The sequence below is a fragment of the Somniosus microcephalus genome, chromosome 1 (assembly GCF_052327205.1).
Source record: "Somniosus microcephalus isolate GS21.2 chromosome 1, FLI_Smic_1.0, whole genome shotgun sequence".
NCBI classification, from domain to species: Eukaryota; Metazoa; Chordata; class Chondrichthyes; order Squaliformes; family Somniosidae; genus Somniosus; species Somniosus microcephalus.
Window position 1 is genome coordinate 218,219,542 of NC_140987.1, and position 24,709 is coordinate 218,244,250.

The 24,709-nt window shown below is 44.9% G+C and overlaps 1 protein-coding gene across 5 annotated transcripts in view; it reads left to right on the forward strand.

Annotated features, from left to right (window-relative positions):
- The first annotated feature begins 270 nt into the window (after positions 1–270).
- arhgef28a (Rho guanine nucleotide exchange factor (GEF) 28a) overlaps positions 271–24,709 on the forward strand; it is a 678,106-nt gene continuing 653,667 nt past the window's right edge. For 4 of the 5 annotated variants that reach the window (XM_085990327.1, XM_085990336.1, XM_085990354.1 and 1 more), the window contains exons 1-2: positions 274–360; positions 1,458–1,542. In XM_085990327.1, coding sequence (XP_085846453.1) covers positions 1,485–1,542 — 58 coding nt within the window. In that variant the 5' untranslated portion in view covers positions 274–360; positions 1,458–1,484. Of the gene's footprint in view, positions 361–1,457; positions 1,543–24,709 lie in introns of all 5 variants that reach the window. The other variant, XM_085990347.1, reaches the window with a different exon arrangement.

Here is a 24,709-nt window from a genome sequence, read left to right on the forward strand (position 1 = left end):
CCAAGTGTGGTGACGAGCTGTCATCGGCAGTCGACAGCCTGCCCGCAAAACAAGAAGTTGCGAGGAAAACTCCCTGACAACGGAGCCTGTGGCGTTTGGCTGAAGCCGGTGTTATTTGCTCACTTGCATTCAGTTTTTAAACGTTCAGTAATAGTCGGTGACGTGTGCAGCCTGCATGTCTCCAAGTTGTGTCCACCTTCTGGGAGATGCCAAGAAGCCATCAATGTAATTTCGGAAACATGGATGACATGTTGGAGCTCTCCTGAGTCAAGACGTGGAGCAATTGCTGTCGGAGGTTCTGAGTGCTCCAAGGGTGCAGACGGAATCGTTAGACTTTCGGAAAATCGCGACTAATTTCAGGTATGTAACCGGGAGCTCTTTCACTGAGTGAAGGCTGGAAGTGCAGCATCTTTAATCTGGAGCAAAGCTGCTTTAAGGATTCTCGCGCAGCTCCAGTTGTGTTCCGCAAGCAAACGTTTGGTGTGAAAAGCGAAGTTTACTTGTTGAAGCTAAACGGCTTGGGATATTGGCGTCTGGCGCTGGGTTTTCTGATGTTGATGTTCGTGAATTTTTCTTTAACGAAGCATGGATTAGTCCTCGTCCCGGGGAGCCCGGGCGCTGCGAGCAGTGTGGCAAGGTCATCGACCTGAAACGCTAACTCTGTTTCTCCCTCCACAGATGCTGCCTGACCTGAGTATTTCCAGCATTTTCTGTTTTTCTTTCACTTTGGAGGAGGCTTATCAGCGCTAAGTATTAATATTATGATAACTCTTGATTTTCGAAATTAATTTAAATATAGTACATACTCCGTTTGGTCTGTCCAATTAGCTTTTATCAAAGTTCACTTATTTTCAATCTTTTTCTTTTGTTTTCTTCGTTCAATTCCTCCAGTGTACCCTGAATAAGAAATTGTGGTTGCGATTGAACATGGCATCAAGTTGTGTACCAGCAGTCCCTATCACACATGATGTCAAGGGCAGCCACTCTCTCCTCATCTCTGGGATTCAGCTCTTGTGCCCATGTTTGGGCCAAGGCTGTAATGAGGTCTGGAGCAGACTGGTCCTGGCAGAACCCAAACTGAGTGTTGACAAGAAGACTATTGGTGAGTAAGTGCCGCTTGATAGCACTGTTGATAACTTGTTGCATCACTTTGTTGATGATTAGGAGTAGGCTGATGGGCCGGTAATTGCCTGGACAATTTCCCACATTGTTGGGTAGATGCTAGTGTTGTAGCTCTACTGGAACAGCTTAGCTAGGAGGGTCGGCTAGTTCTGAGGCATAGGTCTTCAGCACTACAGCCAGGTTGTTGTCAGGGCCCATAGTCTTTCCTGTGTCCTGTGAACCTCAGTCGTTTCTTGACTTCATGTGGAGTGAATTGAATTTGCTGCACATAAATCTAATCCCACTCGCTTGCTCACTCTCCATAACCTTCTAATGTTCTACTTTTCTTCAAGCAGCTATCGAATTCCTGTTTAAAAGAACTTATGGCGTCTGCTTCAACAACAGTCGGTAGCGGTGGATTGCATATTTTAACTAGCCTGTGTAAGCAAATTTTCTAACATCCCAATAATTTTTTTCGGAATGATCTTGAATAGAGTTATCTCATTACCATCTTGCCAAACAGTGGAAACAATCTATCACTCCTAAATTGTTGATAGCGAAAGTGATAACTTAATTGAAAGATGCATTAAGCAAGAAGACGGCTACTTAGATTCAATCCCAAGCTTTTAAAGAATAAATACAGGCCAAGGGTTTATAGTAGTGGGGGGCAACGCGGCCTCTACTGTAATGAAAACCTTATCTCATTATGTTCATGCTTGATGGAACTATTTTTGTTATGTACACCAGCTTATGTATTTAAAGTAGGAACATCTTAAACATTGTAAAGAATGTTTGAGTGAGAGTCAGAGTGTATAGTTTCTTCCCCCCCCCCAAAGTCTTGCCAAAATTGTCTCTTTGGTTTTGTCCTGCATCATCTCCGTTGTGGCTCTCTTGTCCCAGCATTATTGTTCCCATTGTTGTTCCTCTTTTTCCTCTCTGTTTTGTCCTGTTTCTAAATCTCTTGTCTCATCCCCTGGGATTTTCTCATCAGATTTATTAGCTCTTTTTTTCGTGCTGATCTCTATTCTGTTCCCTTACTTGTGGCAATGGCCTCGTCTCATCTGGCCTCTTTGCTCGTTTTGTTACACTTTTTGGCTCTGTGCCATTACCATTTTGTTGGCTGCTTTCTGCTAGGTCTCTGTGAAACCTGCTTTTCGAGCCATTAGGAGGTGCACTCCTATCAATAACCCTTGAAAGCTACCCATATTAGCATTGACACCCCCCTCCCCTACCCCTTGATGAGTTTTAATTCATGGCATGACTGAAATCAGAATCATTTTACAGAGCAATGCAAAGGAGCATCAATGAAGTGTACTACCACATCACAAAATACTCTGATCATTTTGGTGTAAAAGTGCTGCTATCGGTCTTGAGGGATTAAGCAGTAAAAAGATGGTAATTGTAACAATGTGAAAATAACAAAAGTAAAGGATTAATGAAACATAAAAGGGACAAAATAAAGGTTAAAAGATACAATATTGTATTTGGAAAAAAGTAAGAGAGGCATCTTTTTAATTCTTAATGTTCAGCTTTTTATCAATTTGATCATTTTGATCCTAATGTGGTAAGAAAAAGGGGAAAGATTGTTGGCAAATGTAGCCATTTGCAATGTAGTACCAATGGAATTAAGGCAGTTTTTTCTATCATTTTTTAAAAAACCTTTTTAAAGATTTGGATAGGATCAGCCCAAAAATAAACTGAGATTTAAAAATGAGAGAAATGGAACAGAAACTAAGGAGGAAAAAGATTGAAATGAAAAAAGATGTAGGTGATGGAAGTGATCTGCATGAGATGGGGGGACGCAAGTCTTGAAAAGAGAGTGGGAAATATTGGTGGTTGGCACTTTTGGTTGCATTTGTACTCCTGGAGAACTTAATTAATTTTTTTCAGATTTTTAAGTCTTGTTACTTTTTCTTCTTAGTTATATAATAGGATCCCAGAATAAAATTTTTCTGTATGGAGTGAATTTTGTATTTACCTGAAGATGAACGACAGTTGAAGGAAAGTATCACTGCCCTTGTTCAATTTCTCCCCTCTGCTCCTGTAGATATCAATTTCTGAAAGAGCAGCTAATTCCCCCCATCTACTTGGTACATCTGAAAATATTACCGTCTGGTTTTGCTAAGATTGACTGTACCTTTCTGCTTGTTTGTATATATTGTATGATTTGAAAATGTGGAGACACTGAAAACTGTAAAAAGGATCCAGCACCAAGAGGGTTAAAGGTGTAGCTCAGGCAATGCTTCAAAAGGAAAACAGAGGGCTAATGCATAACATAACATGAGGCAAAACAAAACAAGGACAGGCTCAAAGGATTCCTAAAGTGTTGCCAAACTGCAAATGTATTCATTATTAACTTGAAGGCACAGGAAAGTTCTAAAGTCAGAAGTACACTCTCTAGAATTCTCATGCTTGCATTACTTTCACAATTCTTCACAAGTCACAGTGGGAGTGAACTGTACATGCAATTGTTCATTAGTGACAAAATTGCTTGGTGCACCCTATGGATTTGTTCATTAAGTATAGGCAACATCGCATGGTTTTGTTGTAGCTAGCTACTGGCATAAAGTAATGGTGGTTAGCTCGGAGAAGAGAGCAAGGCAGTAACGCAATCAAATGGTTTCAGGCAAAACCAGAAAACAGGTACTCTTGTCTGAATCCCAGTGTTGTGTTGCTGCCCCCTGTCCATCTCTTATAACATGCAGTTTAATTTTTTTTTGTTCATTTGCAGTTACAAATTCTACTAATTTCCTGGTATTTAGAGTTCCCACGGATTTGATCAAGGTTTATAAAATAATGAAGGGACTAGGTTGTGTTTATGTCAACCAATTATTTCAGCTGAATAGGTTAGGGAAGAATCGGGGTCACGCTTACAAGTTGTCTAGGAGCAGAACTAGGCAGGATGATAGGCGGTTGTTCTTCCAGAGAATAGTAGACCTGTGGAACAGGTTACTGGCTCATGCAATGAATGCTGATACCCTGTATTCCTTCAAGCGAGAGCAGGACCTTTTTCTATTTGGGGCGGAGATCACCTCATACAAGAGGTAGGTGTCCTGTAATATGAATCATGGCCAGTGTTATTTCCTGAACTAGTTTTGATTGCCTAAGGGGGTCGGAGAGGAATTTTCCACTTTTAACCCCTTCTAATTGGCCCGGGTTTTTCATCTGTTTTTTGCCTCTCCCAAGAGATGGGTTGGGAATGTATATTGTGATACAGAAGGCATCACAAGGTGGACCAGTAGGTCTTTTCCTGTCAGTTATTTTCCATTTGTATCCTTGGAGTTGCACTGGTGAGTGCCATTTCTAAGTCTTTGATGGTTAATAGCATTTATTTTTATTATTACATTGTGGGAGAAGTGTTATAGTATTTTTTGGGAGACATGTAGTAGAGAATAGCCAAAGGAATTCAATTATCAAATACTCACTCTGTTACATGACTTCCAAAGATGTTCTAACTCACAAGCAACATTTTTCTTCTGAAAGCTAGACGTCTAATCCTTTAGTCCTCATTGTATATCCTAACTATGCAAGCTGTTTTTATAAAAAAAAAAAAAAAAAAAAAAATTTGCATGTATAAGTAGCTTTTTTCCCTGTGGGAATTGTTCCTTATGGTGGGTGTTTTAATAATACTTATCCAAAAACAGCTGCTACAGACCCTGAAATGCTGATTTAGGCCAGACCATGCTTCATGTCTGTTTGGTTCAGTACAAAATGACATTATAGTCAATCATTATTACAAGCGGAAGGATTTCCTGCTGATTCGGGCCACAGCAAATCTCATCCATTGAACACATACAGCAGTCTTGGCAAAGAAATGATAAAGCTTCTCAATTTACTCTACATTTTAATAAAGACAGACCAAAAGATTTTTTTAAGTAATCTTCTGTAAGCTGTAGAATTGGTGAACCATTAAAAAAAAATTATAAATGACATTTGCATGATCTCTCAGTGACATTTCATATGGTTCATTTAAAAAAAAAGTCAAACACTTACAGGCAAAATAATTAACTTTGTGGGCTGCTGCAGTACATTTTTTAAACAGAGGAATCGGCTGATTCTATTGACTGGGAGGCAGCTCGGTTAAGATGGGCACATGAGTAATTTCAGCAACAGGATTTTATTAGGGTTTACATAATGATACAGAGGACTCCGTACAGCTGTTAGAGATTTGTGTTAAGCTATATGAAACTCTTATTTGATGTGCACAAAGTGGGTAGTGAGCATAATTTTAGCACAGCATCATGATCTTCAATGCAAGGTCAGTTTTTAATTAATATATTTCTCATAATCATCCAGAATGTCAAGGTGTGCTATTAGGCTAATGTAAGCTTTAGTCATTTTCTCAGAGATAAAAATGAGGAAAACTTCTACCTAATACAAAAATGCCTTAACATTGACTGGTCCGGAGTTGAATTGTTGGCTTGCAACGTGATGTGCAATTTGTTCAGATGGAAAGTATCCCTTTGACAGTATTGATGTAGCTGATGCTACAGCAGTGATTCATGTTGAGCTTTATGCAAACGGGTTGGCGGTACAAAATTAAGACGTATCCCTTGGTTTAAGTCTCAATCTGACCATTTGAAACTACTGTAGCAGTGTGTTGGATAATATTTAGCTTTCAATTTGCACCACCAACTTCTGTACACAGTTAAATTTGACAGCATTCACCATAGATTATGTACACCAGTACAAGAAGTACTGTGGTGCCACATTCCTAAAATAAGACAATTTTTCACATCAACCTTCCAAGTCCTTGGGTGGTTTTTTTGTGTGTGGAAACTATAATTTATGGCACAGTGCCCTGGTTATACTGCAAACTCTCTCAAGTCTAAATGTGTAATTTTTTTTCAATCCAGAAATCATTTAAAGAAAATTCAAGCCTGTGTTGCCAAGTTCCCCTGAATAAAGTTGACATGCCCCCTTAAGTTCTAGTGCAAGGGGTATGTAGAAAGTTATGATAGTACTTCATTATTTGTTGGCACAAATTCCTTCTTTGCATCTGCACTAAATTTTAAAAAAAGCACTTTGGACTTGGGCTGGCGAGAGACTTTAATGTTTAGTGGCATGATTTTGACATGATAGAAAAACATGTTTATATAAAGAACACCATTTTGTAAGAACTATTAACTCTGCTGGCATGACAGGTATTTTCTACAATTTATTTTAGTTATCACAAAAAAGTTAGCAAACTTAATATCTAAAAAGTATATTTCTGCTTCTATATCCGGCAGATTTCTTTTGGGCGAAGTATCTATTGACATCACTGTCAGCCAATGAGTTGGAAACAGGGCGGGATTCACGGCAGGACTTGCAGCTAACAAGTGTATTTTACAGCAAGCAAACCAAACAGCAAAACAAATAAAGTTTATTTGCTGAGCCTATATAAAGAGTCTCCATGTACTGCAGCAAACAGCAATTATGCATGACTGAAACTGCAGCAACTTCTCTCAAAAGCACTGTGATTTCTCCAGCAAAAAGCAGTGAGTGGAGGATAGTAGTGTACAAATTATGTGCGTTAAAACAATCCCAATCACTTGCAGTGGTGTGGTCTCCAGATGTGATTGACGGGGTAATTACCTAATCATCAGTATATGCAGCCATTTTTGGGGGGCAAGGAAGTGGGGTCTTTTTAGAGTTGAGATGGCTGCAATATGACAAGCCTGATGGTGGAAGTTCCGAATCAAGTCAGTCCTTTCTGGCAGACTCAATAGCCCAATAGCTGAACCAGGAATTCTTCCCACTCCACTCTGGATAACCTGCAAGCTGATGCCTTAAAGGTAGGTGGGATCCTATCTGGACAAGTTGCATGAAGAATACCAGTATTCTGTGCTGTTCGACAGCACCACATTAGTTGCTTAAGTCCCTTGTATACATTTGTGGGTTCTCTGAGACTTGGCTTTGTTAATCTGTACCTTAGGCCTCTGGACTGAGGAAAGTCAACTTCTTGCCTAGAGGGAGAGACTGTGGGCTGGATTTTCATTCAGAAGTCGGGAAGGAGGCGGGACTACAACTTTCGGGTTGTAGTCCCGCCTCCATCGAGATGCGGCCAGTCCACGCGATTTTCACTTGATTGACCTTGTTGAGCCCGCCCAGCGGGCTCAGCAGGCCAATTAAGGGCCACCCGGCAACAGGTGACGTAGCAGACTGAAATTTCATCTGTCAAGACGGGGATCGGGTGGGATATGTGTCGGTGCAGGCTCGATGGGCCGAAATGGCCTCTATCTGCACTGTGGGGTTCTGTGAAGACGCTTTGACAGATGAAATATCAGTGTTTCACAGCCGTTTGAAGCTGTCAAACACTGACAATCTTACTTCTAACCTGAGTCCTTCTACGCAGACTCAGTTAGAAATCTCGCCGGCACTGCAGGCTGTCACTTTTGACAGATCGCAGCCATTCTGCTTCCTGTGCCGGCTGAATGATGGACTCCCGAAGCCTAGAGGAAGGTAGGCTGTAAAGGTAAGTACAGGTAATTTAAACTTCTTTAGACACACCAAACACACTTACCTTTGCACTCATGCACCCATCACTCACCTGAACACCGACATCTCGACCCCTCCAAGTCCTTCAACCCGATGGCCCGACGACTCTAACCTGGCGTGGTTTGGAGCCGTCGGGAATCCCACACGACACCCTTCAAAATAGGGATTAGGCTAAAAACTGCCTGTTAACAGGCAGTTAATTGGCACTAATCCCTTCCCTCGGCGGGTCCCAGTGCGGGGCGGGTACCCGCCTCCTTTGAAACTGACACGGAGGCGGGTTTTGGGCGGGATGGTGTCGGGACCCTCTAATTCGGGATTTTAGCCCCCCGCACGCCTAAAAGCCCGCCTCACTGCACACTGAAAATCAACCCCTGTGTGTGCACTCCATTTTCATCTAACAGAAACTCTACCTGTGTGAATTTTTCAGTAACTTGGTTTGGAGACTGTTAGTAGGGCCTACAAATTCAATGGGACCTATACTGAGCATGTGTGCCTTTAATTTGTGGGTAAACATACTCTACAATTTTATTGAAAACATTTTTCAGCCTGGTCCTGTTGCTGCAGTAATATAGCAACATAAGCTTTTATTTCCCCAGGAAGACAAATGACTCCTGTTCTTTCTCCTTTCTACCACTGCAAACCCCACAATTACCACATAAACAGCCCATTGGAAGGATTGAGCTGTACCCTTTATTGAAGCAAATTGCCTCAAATCTACTTGTTGATGAAAATTTCAATAAATTTTGCAGGAGAATATTAATTTGCCAATAACAATGGTTGTGCAACAGAAGAGGGAAAGCATATTTCTTGTGTATTGTCCAACCAACAAGAAGCTTCTTATTGAATGGCGGAGCAGACATGAGGGGCCAAATGGCCTACTCCTGCTCCTATGTTCTTCTGTTCTTGTACCATGGAGGGGAAATTGGGAAAATTAAAGTTAAAATTTAATGGCCTGGAATTTGTGGTCAGCGGCAAAGCGACGTCGATCGCCGCTGACCTCGAAGAAAGCTGCCCACAAAGATCTTGCGATCTCTGTGAGGAAAACTTTAGCTTTCTTAAACTTAATTTGATTGTAGTGTTGTCAGAAGGGGATCTCCAGCATATAGCGGTAGAGATGTCATCAAGCTGGCTAAGCAGCCAATCACATTGAAGAATTCTTAGACAACAAACCAGGAAATATAAAGCAGCTTTTATCTTTCACTTTTTAAAAATTTTACAGAGAGCGAATTATAGATTGGGACATACACATGGGGTAAAAGTAGAAGCTGAAATATCATAAACTTTAAAAAAGTGTTTTTATTATTTAAAATTTCTAGTAATTTTTATCATAATGGAGAAATTTGACATTCCACAAATATAAAGTTAGTTTTTCAGAGCCAGAACGGTTATTCAGCAATGGTTATTACTCGGACCACCATTAAAAACCCAGTTACACCTCATTGAACAAGGCTTAACCTTTTTAATGGGTTTTTTAACAGTGATAGCACTGTGGAAAAGGGGAGTTCTACAGTGCAACCTGTGGAGGAGCAGGGAATGACTGATGGCAACTTCAGGATTTCTGCGTTTATCTGTGCATGCGCTAAATCCTGAAGTTACGGTCAGTTTCGGAGGAGCAATGACGGCGTCATTACCACTGCAAAATCTGGGCCATTATTTATACAGCAAGTTTCATGGAAAGGTGATTATAAATGTTAGAGGTTAGGACAAAGGTTTGGCTTTATATTTTGGCATAACTTACATCCTGCCAAAGGAAGATTATGTCTTGGGCTCAGATTTTCTGTTTACTCTTATTTAGTCTCCTCTCTCTCCCCTCTGTTTCTCATATTGTCTCTCATATATTTTATTACAATTGTTCCAGCACTAAATAGCATTTTGATGCTAACATCTTTACAATGTGCAAACCTGATACTAATTTGCATTATTAGTGTTGGTTCAGAATTTCGACTCTGTTTGTGGACAGGCAAATTGTCATTAATATGGTGTGGCAAGCTTGTCAACATTATTTTTTCCGGCAGCTAATGTGTCTTGGCCCATTAGCATATGGAAGAGCGGCTCCAAATGCCTGATTGTCAAATGTTTGTTTCAGTAATTTTCTAAATAATGCAACCTTAAGTCATGCTATACCAGTTAATTACTCTTGCATATAAATGATGAATAATAATATATTGTTTCAAATACATCCCTGTTGTAATGTTTGTGGTGAAACAGAATATAATACGAGAGTCAAGACACGCACATTCCTTTGCATGTATGTAAACAAAACAAATAGCAAAGCAAAGAAAGGGGAAAAGGTCATTATCCCTGACTGGTCTAATGAGGTGCCTTGGCATGTCTAGCTAATTTCCTGCATTTAATCAGAACTTTGTACCTTTGCAGCTACATTGGCCAGAAACTGATTTCCTGAGAAGGGAAATGTACTTTGTCAATCAGAACTTGATTGTTATAACTACCATAGTGAGCTGCTGGACCTATGCAAATAACTTGGCCTAGAAATTCGGCCGTGCCCATATTTGGTGGGCAATTGGACCTTGGTCCAGGGGGAGCAATCTGTTGGGAGTGGGAGGGAAGGAACAATCTGTTGGGAGTGGTAGGGGAGGAATCGATCGGCAGCTGTGGTGGATGGGGTGTGGAGGGATCAGTAGTGGGGTCATGGCAATTGGTGGCTCGGTCTGCGGGATCAGTGGCAGGGGAACGGTCTGTTTTCTTTTAATGTGGGGTCGGGAGTGTTACGTCCGTGTAATAAGAAAAGGACTGCAGAGAACGGTACAACAGGTGTTTACTCAACGTGGTTCAAACTGCAACTGAAACAACAGATTACTACTCAGCGTTATATACAGGTGTGGTCACTGCCAGTACTTACTGCAGTATACATGAGATGTAGAAAGTAGTTCCCCCCCTTAAAGGTACATACCTTACAATTCCTCCCCTTTTAGAATAACAGTACCATAACACTCATTTAACAATTAAATATCAAACTAATTACAATTAACACTTTTAACATGCAACATTAGCTGAAAATAGTCTATTTATAAATTCAGTCTTTGGGGAGGCTTCCTGATCCTTTCTGGATAGCGCCTTTCCCGAGTGTCTTGCTCTTGGTGCGGAGGCGATTCTGGCCCCCTGTCGTCGGTTGGTTCATCAGCTTCCGATGCTACTGTTTCTGGGGTAGATGCTACCTGTACGTCGGGTTCATCACCAGGTACGTATGGGCGAGGCATGGGGTTGACTCGTTCCTGTGACTCTAGGATCTGGTCAGCATGGCGTCTCACGATGCTCTCCCCAACGTCCACTGTGTACATTAGTGGCCCCTGCCGTGTGCATATCGTTCCTGGTTGCCATTTCTCTGTTCGGTAGTCGCGGGCCAAGACTGGTTGCCCTACATTGAAGCTCCTTGATGTGCTGGAATTGCTTACTCTCAACATCTCTTCGTACGTTTGGTCTGAGCAAATGCAGACGAGATCTCAACCTTCGGTTAAAGAACATCATGGCCGGGGCCTGGTTGGTGACTGCATGTGTCGCATTTCTGTAGGCTAACAGGAAATTGTCCACCTTATGCTGCAGTGGAATGTCGTCATCGCACATGACCTTTACTGCTTTTATAAAGGTTTGTACGAACCTCTCAGCCAATCCATTTGTGGCTGGATGATACGGGGCGGATGTGTAATGCCTTACCCCATTCCTTCTCATAAATCTTCGAAACTCTTTGGACACAAACTGTGGTCCGTTATCAGAGCAAATCTGCTCTGGCAAGCCGTTCCTGGCAAAAATGGTCCGTAGGACTGCAATAGTTTTCTCCGTGGTGGTGGAGGACATTTTGATCACCTCAGGCCATTTCGAGTGCGCATCCACGGCTATTAAAAACATTGAGTCCATGAATGGACCAGCAAAATCAATATGCACCCGTTGCCATGGAGATGAGGGCCACTCCCATGGGTGTAGAGGGGCATGTGGTGGTGCATTTTGGACCTTCTGGCATCCTGAGCAGCTCTTTGTCAGGCCCTCGATTTGCTGATCGATCCCCAGCCACCACACAAGCCCTGGCTAGGCTTTTCATTTTCACCCCTCCCAGATGACCTTCGTGAAGCTCATTGAGCACTCTCTCCCTTAACTTGGGTGGAATTACCACTCGGGATCCACACATCAAGGGCCCCTGGCATACTGACAGCTGTTCTCTTCTGGATGAGAATGCTGGCAACAGTGAGTCGCCATGTGCTGGCCATCCCTTCACCGTCAAATCATATACCCGAGACAGTGTCGGGTCATTTTGGGTCTCCTTCTCTATACCAGCGTTAGTTACTGGCAAGCATTCAATTATAGTCGAATGAAATATTTCCACAGGATCCACTGCTGGTGCTTCCTCCGCAGTAGGCAGTGGCAGGCATGATAGCCCATCAGCGTTTCCATGCTGTTTCGTGCCCTTCTACTCGATTTCATATTGGTGCGCCCCTAGAAAAAGGGACCATCTTTGTAGCCGTTGCGCAGTCATCACCGGAACGCCCTTCTTTGGATTAAAGATGGAGACAAGAGGCTGGTGATCAGTCAGCAAGGTGAACTTCTGCCTGTGCAGATAGTGATTGAACTTTTTCACTCCCCACACTAGGCTGAGGGCCTCCCTGTCAATCTGGGCGTAGTTACGCTCGGCTGAGGTTAGTGACCGAGACGCAAAGGCTACTGGCCTCTCCGAGCCGTCCGGGAATTTGTGCGACAGCACCGCTCCAATACCATAGGGTGATGCATCACACGCCAACCGAATTGGTAGTGCTGGGTTGAAATGAGCCAACACCTCTTTTGATGTGATCAATGCTTTGCTCTTCTGGAAAGCTCGTTTACATTCGTCACTCCACTTCCATGGTACCCCCATTTGTAGTAGGGTGTTCAGTGGGTGTAGTACGGTAGACAAATTCGGCAAGAACTTATGGTAGTAGTTCACCAGCCCGAGGAACGACCTCATTTGTGACACATATTTTCTGGTGCTGGAGCCTTGACTACTGCCTCAATCTTTTCAGGGGACTTATGTAACCCCTCTATCAATAACGTGGCCACAATACGAGATCTGCTTCTGGAAAAACTCGCATTTGTGGCGATTAGCTCGGAGCCCATTGTGGTAAACCACTTTTGCCGTTCACTATCGTTACACTATAGTTATCACTGTTATATCGTTATCACTGTTCACACTGTTTTATCACTATACGAGGTCGCCTCTTGTCACGCTGTTATACCTGGGCTGAACACTGCTGACTCCGCCCATGGCTCCACCTACCTGCCCAGGTATAAAGGTGGTCGACTGGCTGGTATTCCTCCTTGTTGGATCCGATCACCCACGAGGGTGGGCTCTGTTATTTAGCCAATAAAAACCTATAGTTACTTTCTTAACTCGTCGCTTTTCATTGGATGAATTGATAGGTATATCACCCATATTCCTTCAATCTAGTGAGCACCTGCTCCAGGTTGGCGAGGTGATCACTGTCATTTTCGCCCGTGACCAGGATGTCGTCCAAATAACACTGGGTCCCTGGAATCCCTTGCAGGACTTGTTCCATTGCCCTTTGCCAAATAGCCGGAGCTGATGCTACCCCGAACACCAGCCAGTTGTATTGGTAGAGACCTTTTGTGAGTGTTGATCGTGAGGTACTGTTTCGAGGCTTCTTCTACCTCCATTTGCAGGTACGCCTGGGCCAGATCAATCTTAGTGAAGCGTTTCCCTCCAGATAGTGAGGCGAAAATATCTTCAATCCGCGGAAGCGGATATTGTACAGTGTGAAGGACTGGGTTCACTGTCACCTTAAAGTCCCCACAGATGCGAATCTTCTTTGGTTCCCCAGGCATATTACTCAGTGACCTCTTCATTACAGGAACGATGGGTGTAACCCACTCGCTCCAGTCCACTTTGGACAGTACTCCTGAACGTTCCAAACCTTCCAGCTCTGCTTCGACGGCTGGGCGGACCGCATAAGGTACCGGTCTGGCCTTAAAAAAAAACTTTGGGCTTGCATTTTCCTCTATTTTGATCGTCGCTGTTATGCCTTTTAGTGTTCCGAGTCCCTGCTGGAACACTTCTTGTGCGTCAGTTAGCATTTTTGACAGTCGTCCAGGTGTGACGCCGTCATCCTTTTTGGCATCTACAGTCAGTGCTTGTATGGAATGCCAATCTAGCTGTATCTTCCGGATCCATTCACGTCCTAGTAGTGGTGGTCCTCCATCTGGCAATACATATAGGTCCATTTTTGGTGTTTCCTTGCCGTTATCTATAATGTTCACCCTTATTTTTCCTTTGGGGTAGACTTTTTGCCCCGTGTAAGTCTTCAAGACAATCTTTGTATCTCTCAAGGGTATATGTGAGAATAGCTGCTTGTAGTCCCTTCGGTTTATGACTGTTAGGGCTGATCCTGTGTCCAATTCCATTTTCACTTGGACTCCTGCTATCTTGAGCATGACCCAGATAGTTTGGTGATCTTCCGTTTTGATCACATTATGTAGTTTCAGACAACCCAGCTCCTTGCTTCCGGAGTCTGTATCACTCTTCTGTTCATCTGAACTACTCTCCGTCACCTTATGTACCTTCTTGTACTTCTCCTGTGGAGATTTCTTGCTGCTGGTTTTCTTTTCCGACCTGCAGACTCTTGCTATGTGTCCTACTTTTCCACACTGTCTGCACACTTTGTCCTTGAACCAGCAATCATTATGGTTGTGTGTTGTTCTGCCGCAGCGATAGCGCTTCACTGTTCCGTATGACATTTCATTTGTGCCATATTCTTGCGGTCTCCGTTGTATCTCTGCAGCACCCCGTGCTGCTGCTTCGTCTGATACTGCCATGCTGAAAGCCTTGTCCAGCGTAAGATCCTTTTCTGATAGAAGCCGTTTCTGGGTTCCTTCACTTTGAAGCCCACACACAAACTTGTCCCTTAAAGTATCTGCTAGTCCCGTTCCAAACTGGCAGTGTTTCAATAGCTTGTGCAGTTCTGTTAAATACTCAGCATTACTTTCATCTTTATGCTGGTTCCTTTTGTGAAACTTAAATCTTTCTGCTATCAGCAGCGGTGTGGGGTTTAAGTGGTCCTGTAGGATTGACACTATGTTTTCAAAATCCTTTTCTACTGGCTTCTCTGGGGTTACTAGGTTTCGTAGTAAGCCATACGTTTTTGCACCCATTGAATTCAACAATACCAGCGCTTTCTTGTCATCTGGCACTTCATTCGCCTTGCAGTATACTTCTATGCGTTCGACATATGTCGTCCAATCTTCGACTTCATTGTCGAACGCTGTGATACTGCCACTCTTCGGCATTTTTGGGTGTGGTTAGACTGGCTTAAAATGGCGTCTCCCGCGCTTTCCTTTCTTCCCCGCTGCGGCTTAAAATGGCGTCTCCCGCACTGCTGCCAACGCCGCTCTCGGCGGTCCTCGTGGCAAATGGCGACGCCCTGTGGGTTTCGTGCGCTGCTCCTGCGCTGCTGCCAACGCCGCTCTCTGCGGTCCTCGTGGCAATGACAGCGCCTCGCGTTTTCCTGCGCGCCTCTCTTCCCCCGTTGACGCTGTTCGGCCCTTGACCGGCTGCGCTCTGCTCTCTCTCGCCTCTCTCCCCCGTTGACGCCGCTCGGTCCTGAACACCGGCTGCGCCCTGTGCGCTCTGCCCTCTCACTGTCTTCCCCCCCGCCCCCCCCGTCGACGCTGCTCGGCCTTTTTCTGTGCCGCCCGGTCGGGCTCTTGCCCGTCGCTGTCCGGGAAGGGTCTGCGCAGTACCTGTTGCCAGCCCGTTTCGCTGGACCACCGTGACTGGAAAGCCAAGCCTGGCTCTCGACAGCCTCCCCTGCGATGCTCAAATCTCCACTGGATGACTGGGTGGTTGCCCGTGGTCTAGGCCCGTGCTTCTGGACTCGACCTTCTTCCACTGTTCTCCAGGAGCGAATCCCTGGGAGGTGATGCAGAATTGCGGGTAGGTTCGAACTTGCTTGTCGCCACTGTTACGTCCGTGTAATAATAAGAAAAGGACTGCAGAGAACGGTACAACAGGTGTTTACTCAACGTGGTTCAAACTGCAACTGAAACAACAGATTACTACTCAGCGTTTATATACAGGTTTGGTCACTGCCGGTACTACAGTATACATGAGCTGTAGAAAGTAGTTCCCCCCCCTTAAAGGTACATACATTACAGGGAGGAGCACTCTTGCATGTTGCGAGTGAAGCGGTGGGATGTTTGGAAATCGAAAAACGGGTCTTGCGGGATGCGCAAGGGCCTAATTGGAAAAAATTAATCCCCCCTTTAAATGTTCCCGCCAGGTGCTCCTGACACTAGCGCACCCATCTTATTCAATATGGCGGGCGACGCCTTTCCGGTTGGCAATGTGCGCATGCTTCCTGCTTGCTATTGGGAGCATAGACTATTTAGTGCCCGAATTTCTAGGCCCTTGTTTTTCCATTCTGGTTAGCCGTGAAAAGAGTATAAAGTGTATTGAATGCAGACTGTGGTGGAAATCAACTGTGCCACTCAACATATTTGTTGCAGTTTACAAGATTACAAAATTATTCATGAATCATGTATGTTGCCTGTTTTCCATCCTATGTGCAATACTTTATACATCTCTGTATTAAATTTCATCTATTGTTGTTTGGCCCACTCACATTTTGTTTAGCTTTTTTAGTTTCTGGGCTGCCTCCTTCAATTCTACTGCCCTTCCTAGTTTGGTATCATCTACAAATTTGATCAATTTTCATTTGAGTTTCAGAATCCAAGTCATTGATGTAAATTAGAAATGGCAGTGGTCCCAATATTGAGTCCTGGGGCTTCTGACTCCATACTACTGTCCCCCACTATGACTTTATCACTCTAACTGGAAGATTGAATTTTGCCTTTGCAGCTGTGCATTTTTTTTCCAAGGTTTCACTCAGCCCCTTGTATCACCTTTTTAACTTCTTCCTGTGTCTTCCTATATTAATCACTGCGTGCCTCTTTTCCTTTCTCCCTGCAGGATTTTAAAAGGTTATTTTTCCTCTTTATTTTAAGTTTGTTAATCCATTTAGGATCACTCTTGTTTAGTCTAAACGTCCTACTCTTGGGTATGTACTTGTTCTGCATGTCCAACATTATTCTTTTAAAGGTGTTCCATTTGTGTTTGACTTTGTGTAACTACTTTGGCCTAGAAATTGGGTGATTTATTGCCACCCATTAACATCATAATTGAGTGGAAAAATGGCGGCCGCCGCTCTTCCGCCAGCTGATGGTGGGTCCCTCGGTGGCTGCCATTTTGGGGTGGCTGGCAGCGCTGCCAATAGCAGTGATCTCGAAAATCATTGAAATGAAGCAGATCGTGACGTCAGTGAGTGTGCCATGCTTACTTGACGCCCAATCTTCTAGTTTGGACTTAGTCGCTCCACTTACCGGCATGCCTTAACTACAATGAACTGAGCAAGCATTGACAAGCAGGAAGGAGGCTCCAGCAGCAGTATTTAAAGTGATCATCAGCAATCACTTGCACCTGACATGTTTCTGTAGATTGACTATCTCTGTCTCTTTGCAACTTTCTGCAAATCCACCAGCTTTATTAACTTCTTTCAAGGTTCTAAGGTAACGGAGTATTGTTGCAAGTGGAGAACGCCTTCATTCTTATTTAAAGACTTCTCACATCACTTGGTCACAGTCATGGGGGCTCTACTGGCAGTTGACCTCGTGCTCGAGGATCTTTGGCAGAGAGAGCGGAGGCAGTGACGAAGACGAGAAGATGCTTGCAGAGGAAGGAGGAGGAAGGACAGGAGGGCTCTCTACAGGAGGCCTTACCCAACTACGGTCATCCGAGAGCGCTTCTCTTGTATCCATTTAAGCGAGGATCAGTGTATTGGGAGGCTTCGCTTCACCAAGGGGGTGATCACAGAACTCTGCCACCTCCTGCAACCAGACCTGCAGCCTGAGAGCAGGGCGACCACTGCTCTCTCTCTGGCAGTCAAGGCCACCGTGGCCCTCAATTTCTACGTCACTGGATCCTTCCAGTCTGTAGTAGGTAACATCTCGTAGTTCGCCATTCAACGCTGCCTCCGGGAGGTCACAGAGGCTTTCGATACCAGGAGAAGGGACTATGTTGTCTTTTCTCTCTGAGCAGAGAGCATACATGTGGCTTTGCCAGGATAGCAGGCTTCCCCATGGTGTAGGGTGACATCAACTGCATCCACGTGGCTATGCGGGCACCGTATAACAGTCCTGAGATCATCCGTAACCGCAAAGGCTACCACTTACTTAACGTGCAGTTGGTGTGCGAACACGCCTAGTGATTCCTGATAGTCAATGCTCGCTGTCCTGGCAGCAGCTGTGATTCCTTCATCCTGCGTCAGTCCAGTGTGCCAGCAATCTTCCAGCCAGCACAGCAAACTCAAGGGTGGCTGCTTGGACGCTAGAGCTATCCGCTCTCCATCTGGCTCATGACTCCCCTCCCCAGCACTCCTATAATGAGAGCCATACTACCACCAGCAACATCATCGAGCATAGCATCCGGCTACTGAAGCAATGGTTGTGTTGTCTTGATCGCTTGGGAGGAGGCTTCCAGTACACGCCGGGTGTCCCATTTTGTGGTGTTCTGCTGCATGCTTCACAACTTGGCCATCATGAGGGAACACAGGAGGAGGAAAAGGATGAGGAGCAAGAGGACGAGGAGGGAGGAGGCAGGCAGCCAATCCCCCTTCCGGACAGGCTGTCCGTGAACGGCTCATCAGACGCCGATTCCAATGAATGAAATCCCAGATCCCCATCATACCATACCTCTGTCATGGAATATCACAGCATCTTCCTGGGCACAAAGCTGAAATGAGGGACACCGCAAAAGATTCTAAACAAAATTAATAAATTTATCAAAAACCACAACACATTTACAGCAAAAATATGAGCTAATCATGGTTGTGCAATCCCTTCGTGCTTGTTGGTCCTATGCCAGTTTTAGTGCTGAAATGATGACTATAATCATGTTAATAAGCAGTGAGCGTGAATTTTGCATACTACTTAGACAATTTTGAGCTGGCACAGCTTAACATAGTTAGGCCTTAACACTGCCCATTTCGTGACTATATCCAATTTCTAGGTCTCCAAACTCAAAGTGCAAAATATCAATACTAACAAGAAGAGTTGCTAGTTGCCTTTGTATTGATTCCTGTACATTTTATTTGAGTAGTATCTTGGTGCAATACATTAAAAAAAATTGTTAGTGTGAAGGGAGTGCTGCTGGACATTCGCAAGGCTTTGGCTCTTAAAGGACGGCCTCTGAGAACACCACTTGCTCCCAGTCCTGGGGTCTCTTGTTGCAGTCCCCCTTGGGCTGCAGCATGACATGGAGATGGAGCAGAGGCAGCAAAGCGGATCAGCTGCTTGCAGAAGGAGAAGGAAGCGGGAGTAGGTGGAAGCAGAAGAGGAGGAAACGGAAGGATGGAGGCGACCAAGACAGCCCCTTTCTGGCTGGGATATCTGGGATCGAATCATCCGCCTGTGGTATCCGTGAACACAACCCCAATTCCCCTTTCAACATTTGTCCCACACCTTACCTTCCCTCTGTTACTGACCATCATTGCGTCCTCTTGGCTACAATGCTGAAATAAAAGCCACCACAAAGCAAACTTTCCAATCCAACTTTATCAAGATATGCATCCGATATTACATCCAAAAAATCAAGTAATCACCCTTGTGCTTTCCCTTAGTGACTGTCTTGCATGTGCCTTTGCCTATCCTAGTGCTCTTATGCAGTGCTACCCAAGTGGCTGCAGCATAGCTGGTGGAAGGCTTCTGACTTTTAGTGGGGGAGACAGCAGATGGCCTTGCAGAATGATCTCGAGGAGCAGGTGGCTGGGAGTGTGAAATTGAGTGACGGTGTTTTGTTTTCTTCTTCACTCTCTTCTCTCCTCTTGATCAACCACTGGCTGGGCAGGCTAGATTTCTTTGGTGTCTGAAATGAGGAAGGCACAAGGGTAGGGTTGTGATGAGGGGAGGGTGGTAAAGCAAGAGGTTCATGCTTACACCATGTGCAGCTTGTAAATCAGAAGAGATTGTGGGATGAGGGGAGCAGTGGGATGTGAGAAGGAGGATAATGTATGAGGATACCAGCATCTTGTATTCTTTCAGCCCCACCACTGGCCAAGGGCTCAGCCATGCCCCTGCCAAGAATGGCCAGCACTGTCCCCTCCAAGTGGGTAAAGTGAAGCTAGGAATGTGAGGTGTGCCTCCTGTTTGGTAGAGATTGTTGGTAGGTGAGTGATGGCGGGCGGGGTCGTGCATTGAGCAGTGTGTGAGGCTAGTGATGTAGTTGGTAGGAGACGGCTTTTGAAGATGCATTCACTGACCTTGACCACTGGTCTGAAGTCATGAAGCTTCTTTGGGCACTGGAGCCAGGTGGTGGGGGTGACACTGCTGGCAGTAATGGCCTCGGCGATCTGGTGCCACATTCTTCTTTCTGGAGGGCCTTCAGGCCCCCTGTGGGTAGAGATCCTCTCTTTCAGTGTTCACCCTCTGCACAAAGGCATAGCGTGCTGCGTCCGAGACCCTGCGTGGCCTTTCCCAGGCCTGTTGAGCCATTTGTGTTTGTGCTGAAGCAGTTTTAACATTTTTCATCAGCAGAAGGTAGTTCACCTTTTAACAGGTCAAGAGTGCCTTAAGAGGTATAGGCTAGCCTTGCGCGAACGTCGAGAACTTCGGCCCCTTGCTGAGCGCACAACCTGTCAGCAGCATGTTCAGTGCTGGGCCGTGTGTTACGATCATGTAAAGTAGCAGGCAGCACGAATTTGACGTGCTGTCTGAACTGCTTTCAACGGGTGAGGGCAGATCACGCATCGAGGTGCCAGCGCCCGTTTTTGAGCTTTATCCAATTTCACCCATGCACTGTATCTGTTACCAAAAGAACATTGAAACACTGCAGGAAACATACAAATTACTTCTGTCAAATGGCTGGACAAAAAATTAAACTACAAGAGCCAGGAGACTCAAGTGGAAAACAAATCTGATACAGGCAGAAGTAAGGTTGGCCCAGATATTTCACCATGAATAAGAAGCTGATCCATCATCTGACTCCATTCATTTTGGGTAAGGTTTTCATTATGTTATGAAACAACTTCTAATACGCCACAAAAGCAATCTCAGCAATTGTGATTGAATGTTTTATAAGCATAGCAAAAAATCTATAGCAGCTTTAAAAAAAAAAATGAAGTTCACAGCTGTTTTTTGGTTAGCTTTTTGCAGTTTTTTGTTTAATAGTGTTTCATATTACACATGGTTGATTATGAATTATGTAAAACCTTGTTATGCTTGTATCTTTATAGATGATTCTTTCATATATCTATCCTTGGGGCTGAAATGATAGTAAGCCATTGTGACCTCAGGAGGAGGAGAAGGCCATTTTTGCTTAGCAAGAGGGATCCAATCTGACGGACAAAAGTGTAGAAACAAGAATTTTTTTTAAAGCAAATCCAAATCTTTTAAAGTTTATTCAGGAGCTGAAAGGCAGATGAGACAAACTTCCCTGAATCAGACCAGTACTAATGTCCTTGAAGAAGGAGAGAGTAAATAAATTAATGGGGGAGGTTTTAAACAAGACAGGAAGAGGGGTAAACAGAGCAGATCCTGGAAGAGGGGAAAATGATGGATGGAAAGAAAGACTTGCATTTATACAGTGTCTTTCACGACCCCAGGATATCCCAAAGCACTTTACAGCCAATGAAGTATTTTGAAATGCAGTCACTGTTGTAATGTAGGAAATACAGCAGCGGGTGGAGGCGGAGCAGCGCGGCAGAGCGACTACAAGAGGCCCCAGAGGCTCAGGTAGGCCTCGCCAATCTCCAGTCTCAGGCAAGGAGAGAGGTAAAAAGTATTCAAGGTGTGACGTCACCACAAAACAGGTAGGTGATTGGTTGGAGTATTTCTCTCGTTTTAAAACTTTAAGTCTGTGGTTTATAGTTTTTAAGGTTGCTGTGGTGTACCAAGGCCTTTCTGGTGTAGAGTGACTGTTGGTAAACCATTTAACTGGTGTAACTAGAGGGGTTGATTTAATTTAAATCCAATTAATTAAAGGGGATACCAGCATCTAAAATCGGGCAGAGGGTGTCCATAACTAACAATAAAAAATTTAATTAATTACATAGAATGGAGCAGGTGATGTGTTACTGTTGCGAGATGTGGGAGCCAGTGAACCCCATTGAGGCTCACGGTGATTACGTCTGTGACAAGTGTCTGCTGCTACAGGAACTCCAGCTCCGTGTTGATGAGCTGGAGTCTGAGCTTCAGACACTGCGACACATCAGGGAGGGGGAGAAGTACCTGGACTCTGTATCAGGAGGTGGTCACACCTATGAAGTTAATTAATTCAGGTGTAGCCCATCGTCAGGGACAGGACGGTGTGACTACGTGTGAGGCAGGTACGGGGATCCAGGAGGTAGAGCTGGAGGAGCCGCAGCCCTTGCTCTTGACCAACAGGTTCGAGGTTCTTACTCCCTGTGGGGACAGGAGCAGGGACTGCAGGGAGGATGAGTAACCTGGCCACAGCACCGTGGAACGGGGGGCCATTCAAGAGGGTGGAGTAAATAGAAATGTTGTAGTGGTAGGGGATAGTATTATTAGGGGGATAGATAGAGTTCTCTGCAGCCGAGAGCGAGAGTCCCGAAGGCTGTGTTGCCTACCCGGTGCCAGGGTTAAGGACAGCTCCTCTGGGCTGGAAAGAAACTTGCAGTGGGAGGGGGTGGATCCAGTTGTCGTGGTCATAGTGATAGAGTCATAGAGTTATACAGCACAGAAAGAGGCCCTTCGGCCCATCGTGTCTGCGCCAACCATCAATCCCTGTCCAGTCTAATCCCATTTTTCAGCATTTGGTCCATAGCCTTGTATGCAGTGGCATTTCAAGTGCTCATCCAAATGCTTCTTGAATGTTATGAGGGTTCCTGCCTCTACCACCCTTTCAGGCAGTGAGTTCCAGATTCCAACCACCCTCTGGGTGAAAAAGTTCCTCCTCAAATCCCCTCCAAACCTCCTGCCCCTTACCTTGAATCTATGCCCCCTTGTTATTGACCCCCCTACTAAGGGGAAAAGTTCCTCTTTATCTACCCTATCTATGCCCCTCATCATTTTGTACACCTCAATCAGGTCCCCCCTCAGCCGCCTTTGCTCCAAGGAAAACAACCCCAGCCTGTTTAGTCTTTCTTCATAGCTGAGGCACTCCATCCCAGGTAACATCCTGGTGAATCTTCTCTGCACCCTCTCCAAAGCAATCACATCCTTCCTATAGTGAGGCGACCAGAACTGCACACAGTACTCCAGCTGTGGCCTCACCAGCGTTTTGTACAGCTCCATCATAACCTCCCTGCTCTTATATTCTATGCCTCGGCTAATGAAGGCAAGTATCCCATATGCCTTTTTAACCACCTTATCTACCTGTTCCGCTGCCTTCAGGGATCTATGTACATGTACACCAAGGTCCCTCTGACCCTCTGTACTTCCTAGGGTCCTACCACTCATTGTGTATTCCCTTGCCTTATTTGTCCGTCCAAAATGCATCACCTCGCACTTTTCAGGGTTAAATTCCATTTGCCACTTTTCCGCCCATCTGACCAACCCGTTTATATTGTCCTGTAGCCTGAGGCTTTCCTCCTCGCAATTTACCACCCCACCAATTTTCGTGTCATCTGCAAACTTACTGATCATACCTTTTACATTCTCATCCAAATCATTTATGTAGATCACAAACAGCAAGGGTCCCAGCACCGATCCTTGAGGTACCCCACTGGACACAGGCTTCCAGTCACAAAAGCAACCTTCGACCATCACCCTCTGCCTCCTGCCACTCAGCCAGTTTAGGATCCAACGCGCCAAGGCACCCTGGATCCCATGGGCTCTTACCTCTCTTACCTTCTTGACCAGTCTCCTATGCGGGACTTTGTCAAAAGCTTTACTGAAGTCCATGTAAACCACATCCACAGCATTTCCCTCATCCACACACCTAGTCACCCCCTCTCAAAATTCAATCAGATTGGTCAGACATGATTTACCCTTGACAAAGCCATGCTGACTATCCCCAATTAATCCTTGCCTCTCCAAGTGGAGACTAATTTTGTCCCTCAGAATTTTTTCCAATAATTTCCCTACCACAGATGTTAGGCTCACTGGCCTGTAATTCCCTGGTTTATCCCTGCTACCCTTCTCGAATAATGGTACTACGTTAGCTGTTCTCCAGTCCTCTGGTACATCCCCTGTGGCCAGTGAGGTTCTGAAAATTTGTGTCAGAGCCCCTGCAATCTCCTCCTTTGCCTCACACAACAGCCTGGGATACATCTCGTCCGGGCTTGGGGATTTCTCCACTTTTTGGCCTGCTAAAATCGCTAGTACCTCCTCCCTCTCAATGCTAATATGTTCAAGTATGTTACAGTCCCCTTGCCCGATTTCTATGTCTACGTCATCTTTCTCCATAGTGAACACAGATGCAAAAAATTCATTTAAAAACCCCACCTACATCATCTGGCTCTACACACAGATTGCCACTTTTGTCCCTAATGGGCCCTACCCTTTCCCTGGTTATCCTCTTGCCCTTAATATGCTTATAAAACATCTTAGGATTTTCCTTTATTTTGCTCGCCAGTGTTATATCATGGCCCCTCCTCGCCCTCCTAATTTCTTTTTAAGTATACTCCTCTAGGGCTTCCTCCGTCTTTAGTCTTTTGTAACTGCCAAAAGCCCCCCTTTTTTTCCTAATGCATTTTTGTATATCCCTTGTCATCCAAGGTTCCCTTTGCTTGTTGGTCCCACCCTTGACCTTTACAGGAACATGTTGGCGTTGTACTCTCTCTATTTCCCTTCTGAAAGTCTCCCACTGCTTTGATGTGGATTTTCCTATAAGTAGCTGCTCCCAGTCCACTTTGGCCAGATCCTGCCTTATCATATTAAAATCGGCCTTTCCCCAATTTAGAACCCTTATTTCCGGGCCGTCTTTGTCTTTTTCCATGACCACCTTAAATCTCACCGAATTATGGTCACTGTCGCCAAAATGCTCTCCTACTGACACTTCCACCACTTGCCCGGCTACATTCCCTAGAATTAGGTCCAGTACTGCCCCCTCTCTTGTAGGACTTTCTACATGTTGGCTCAAAAAGCTCTCCTGGATGCACTTTAAGAATTCTGCACCCTC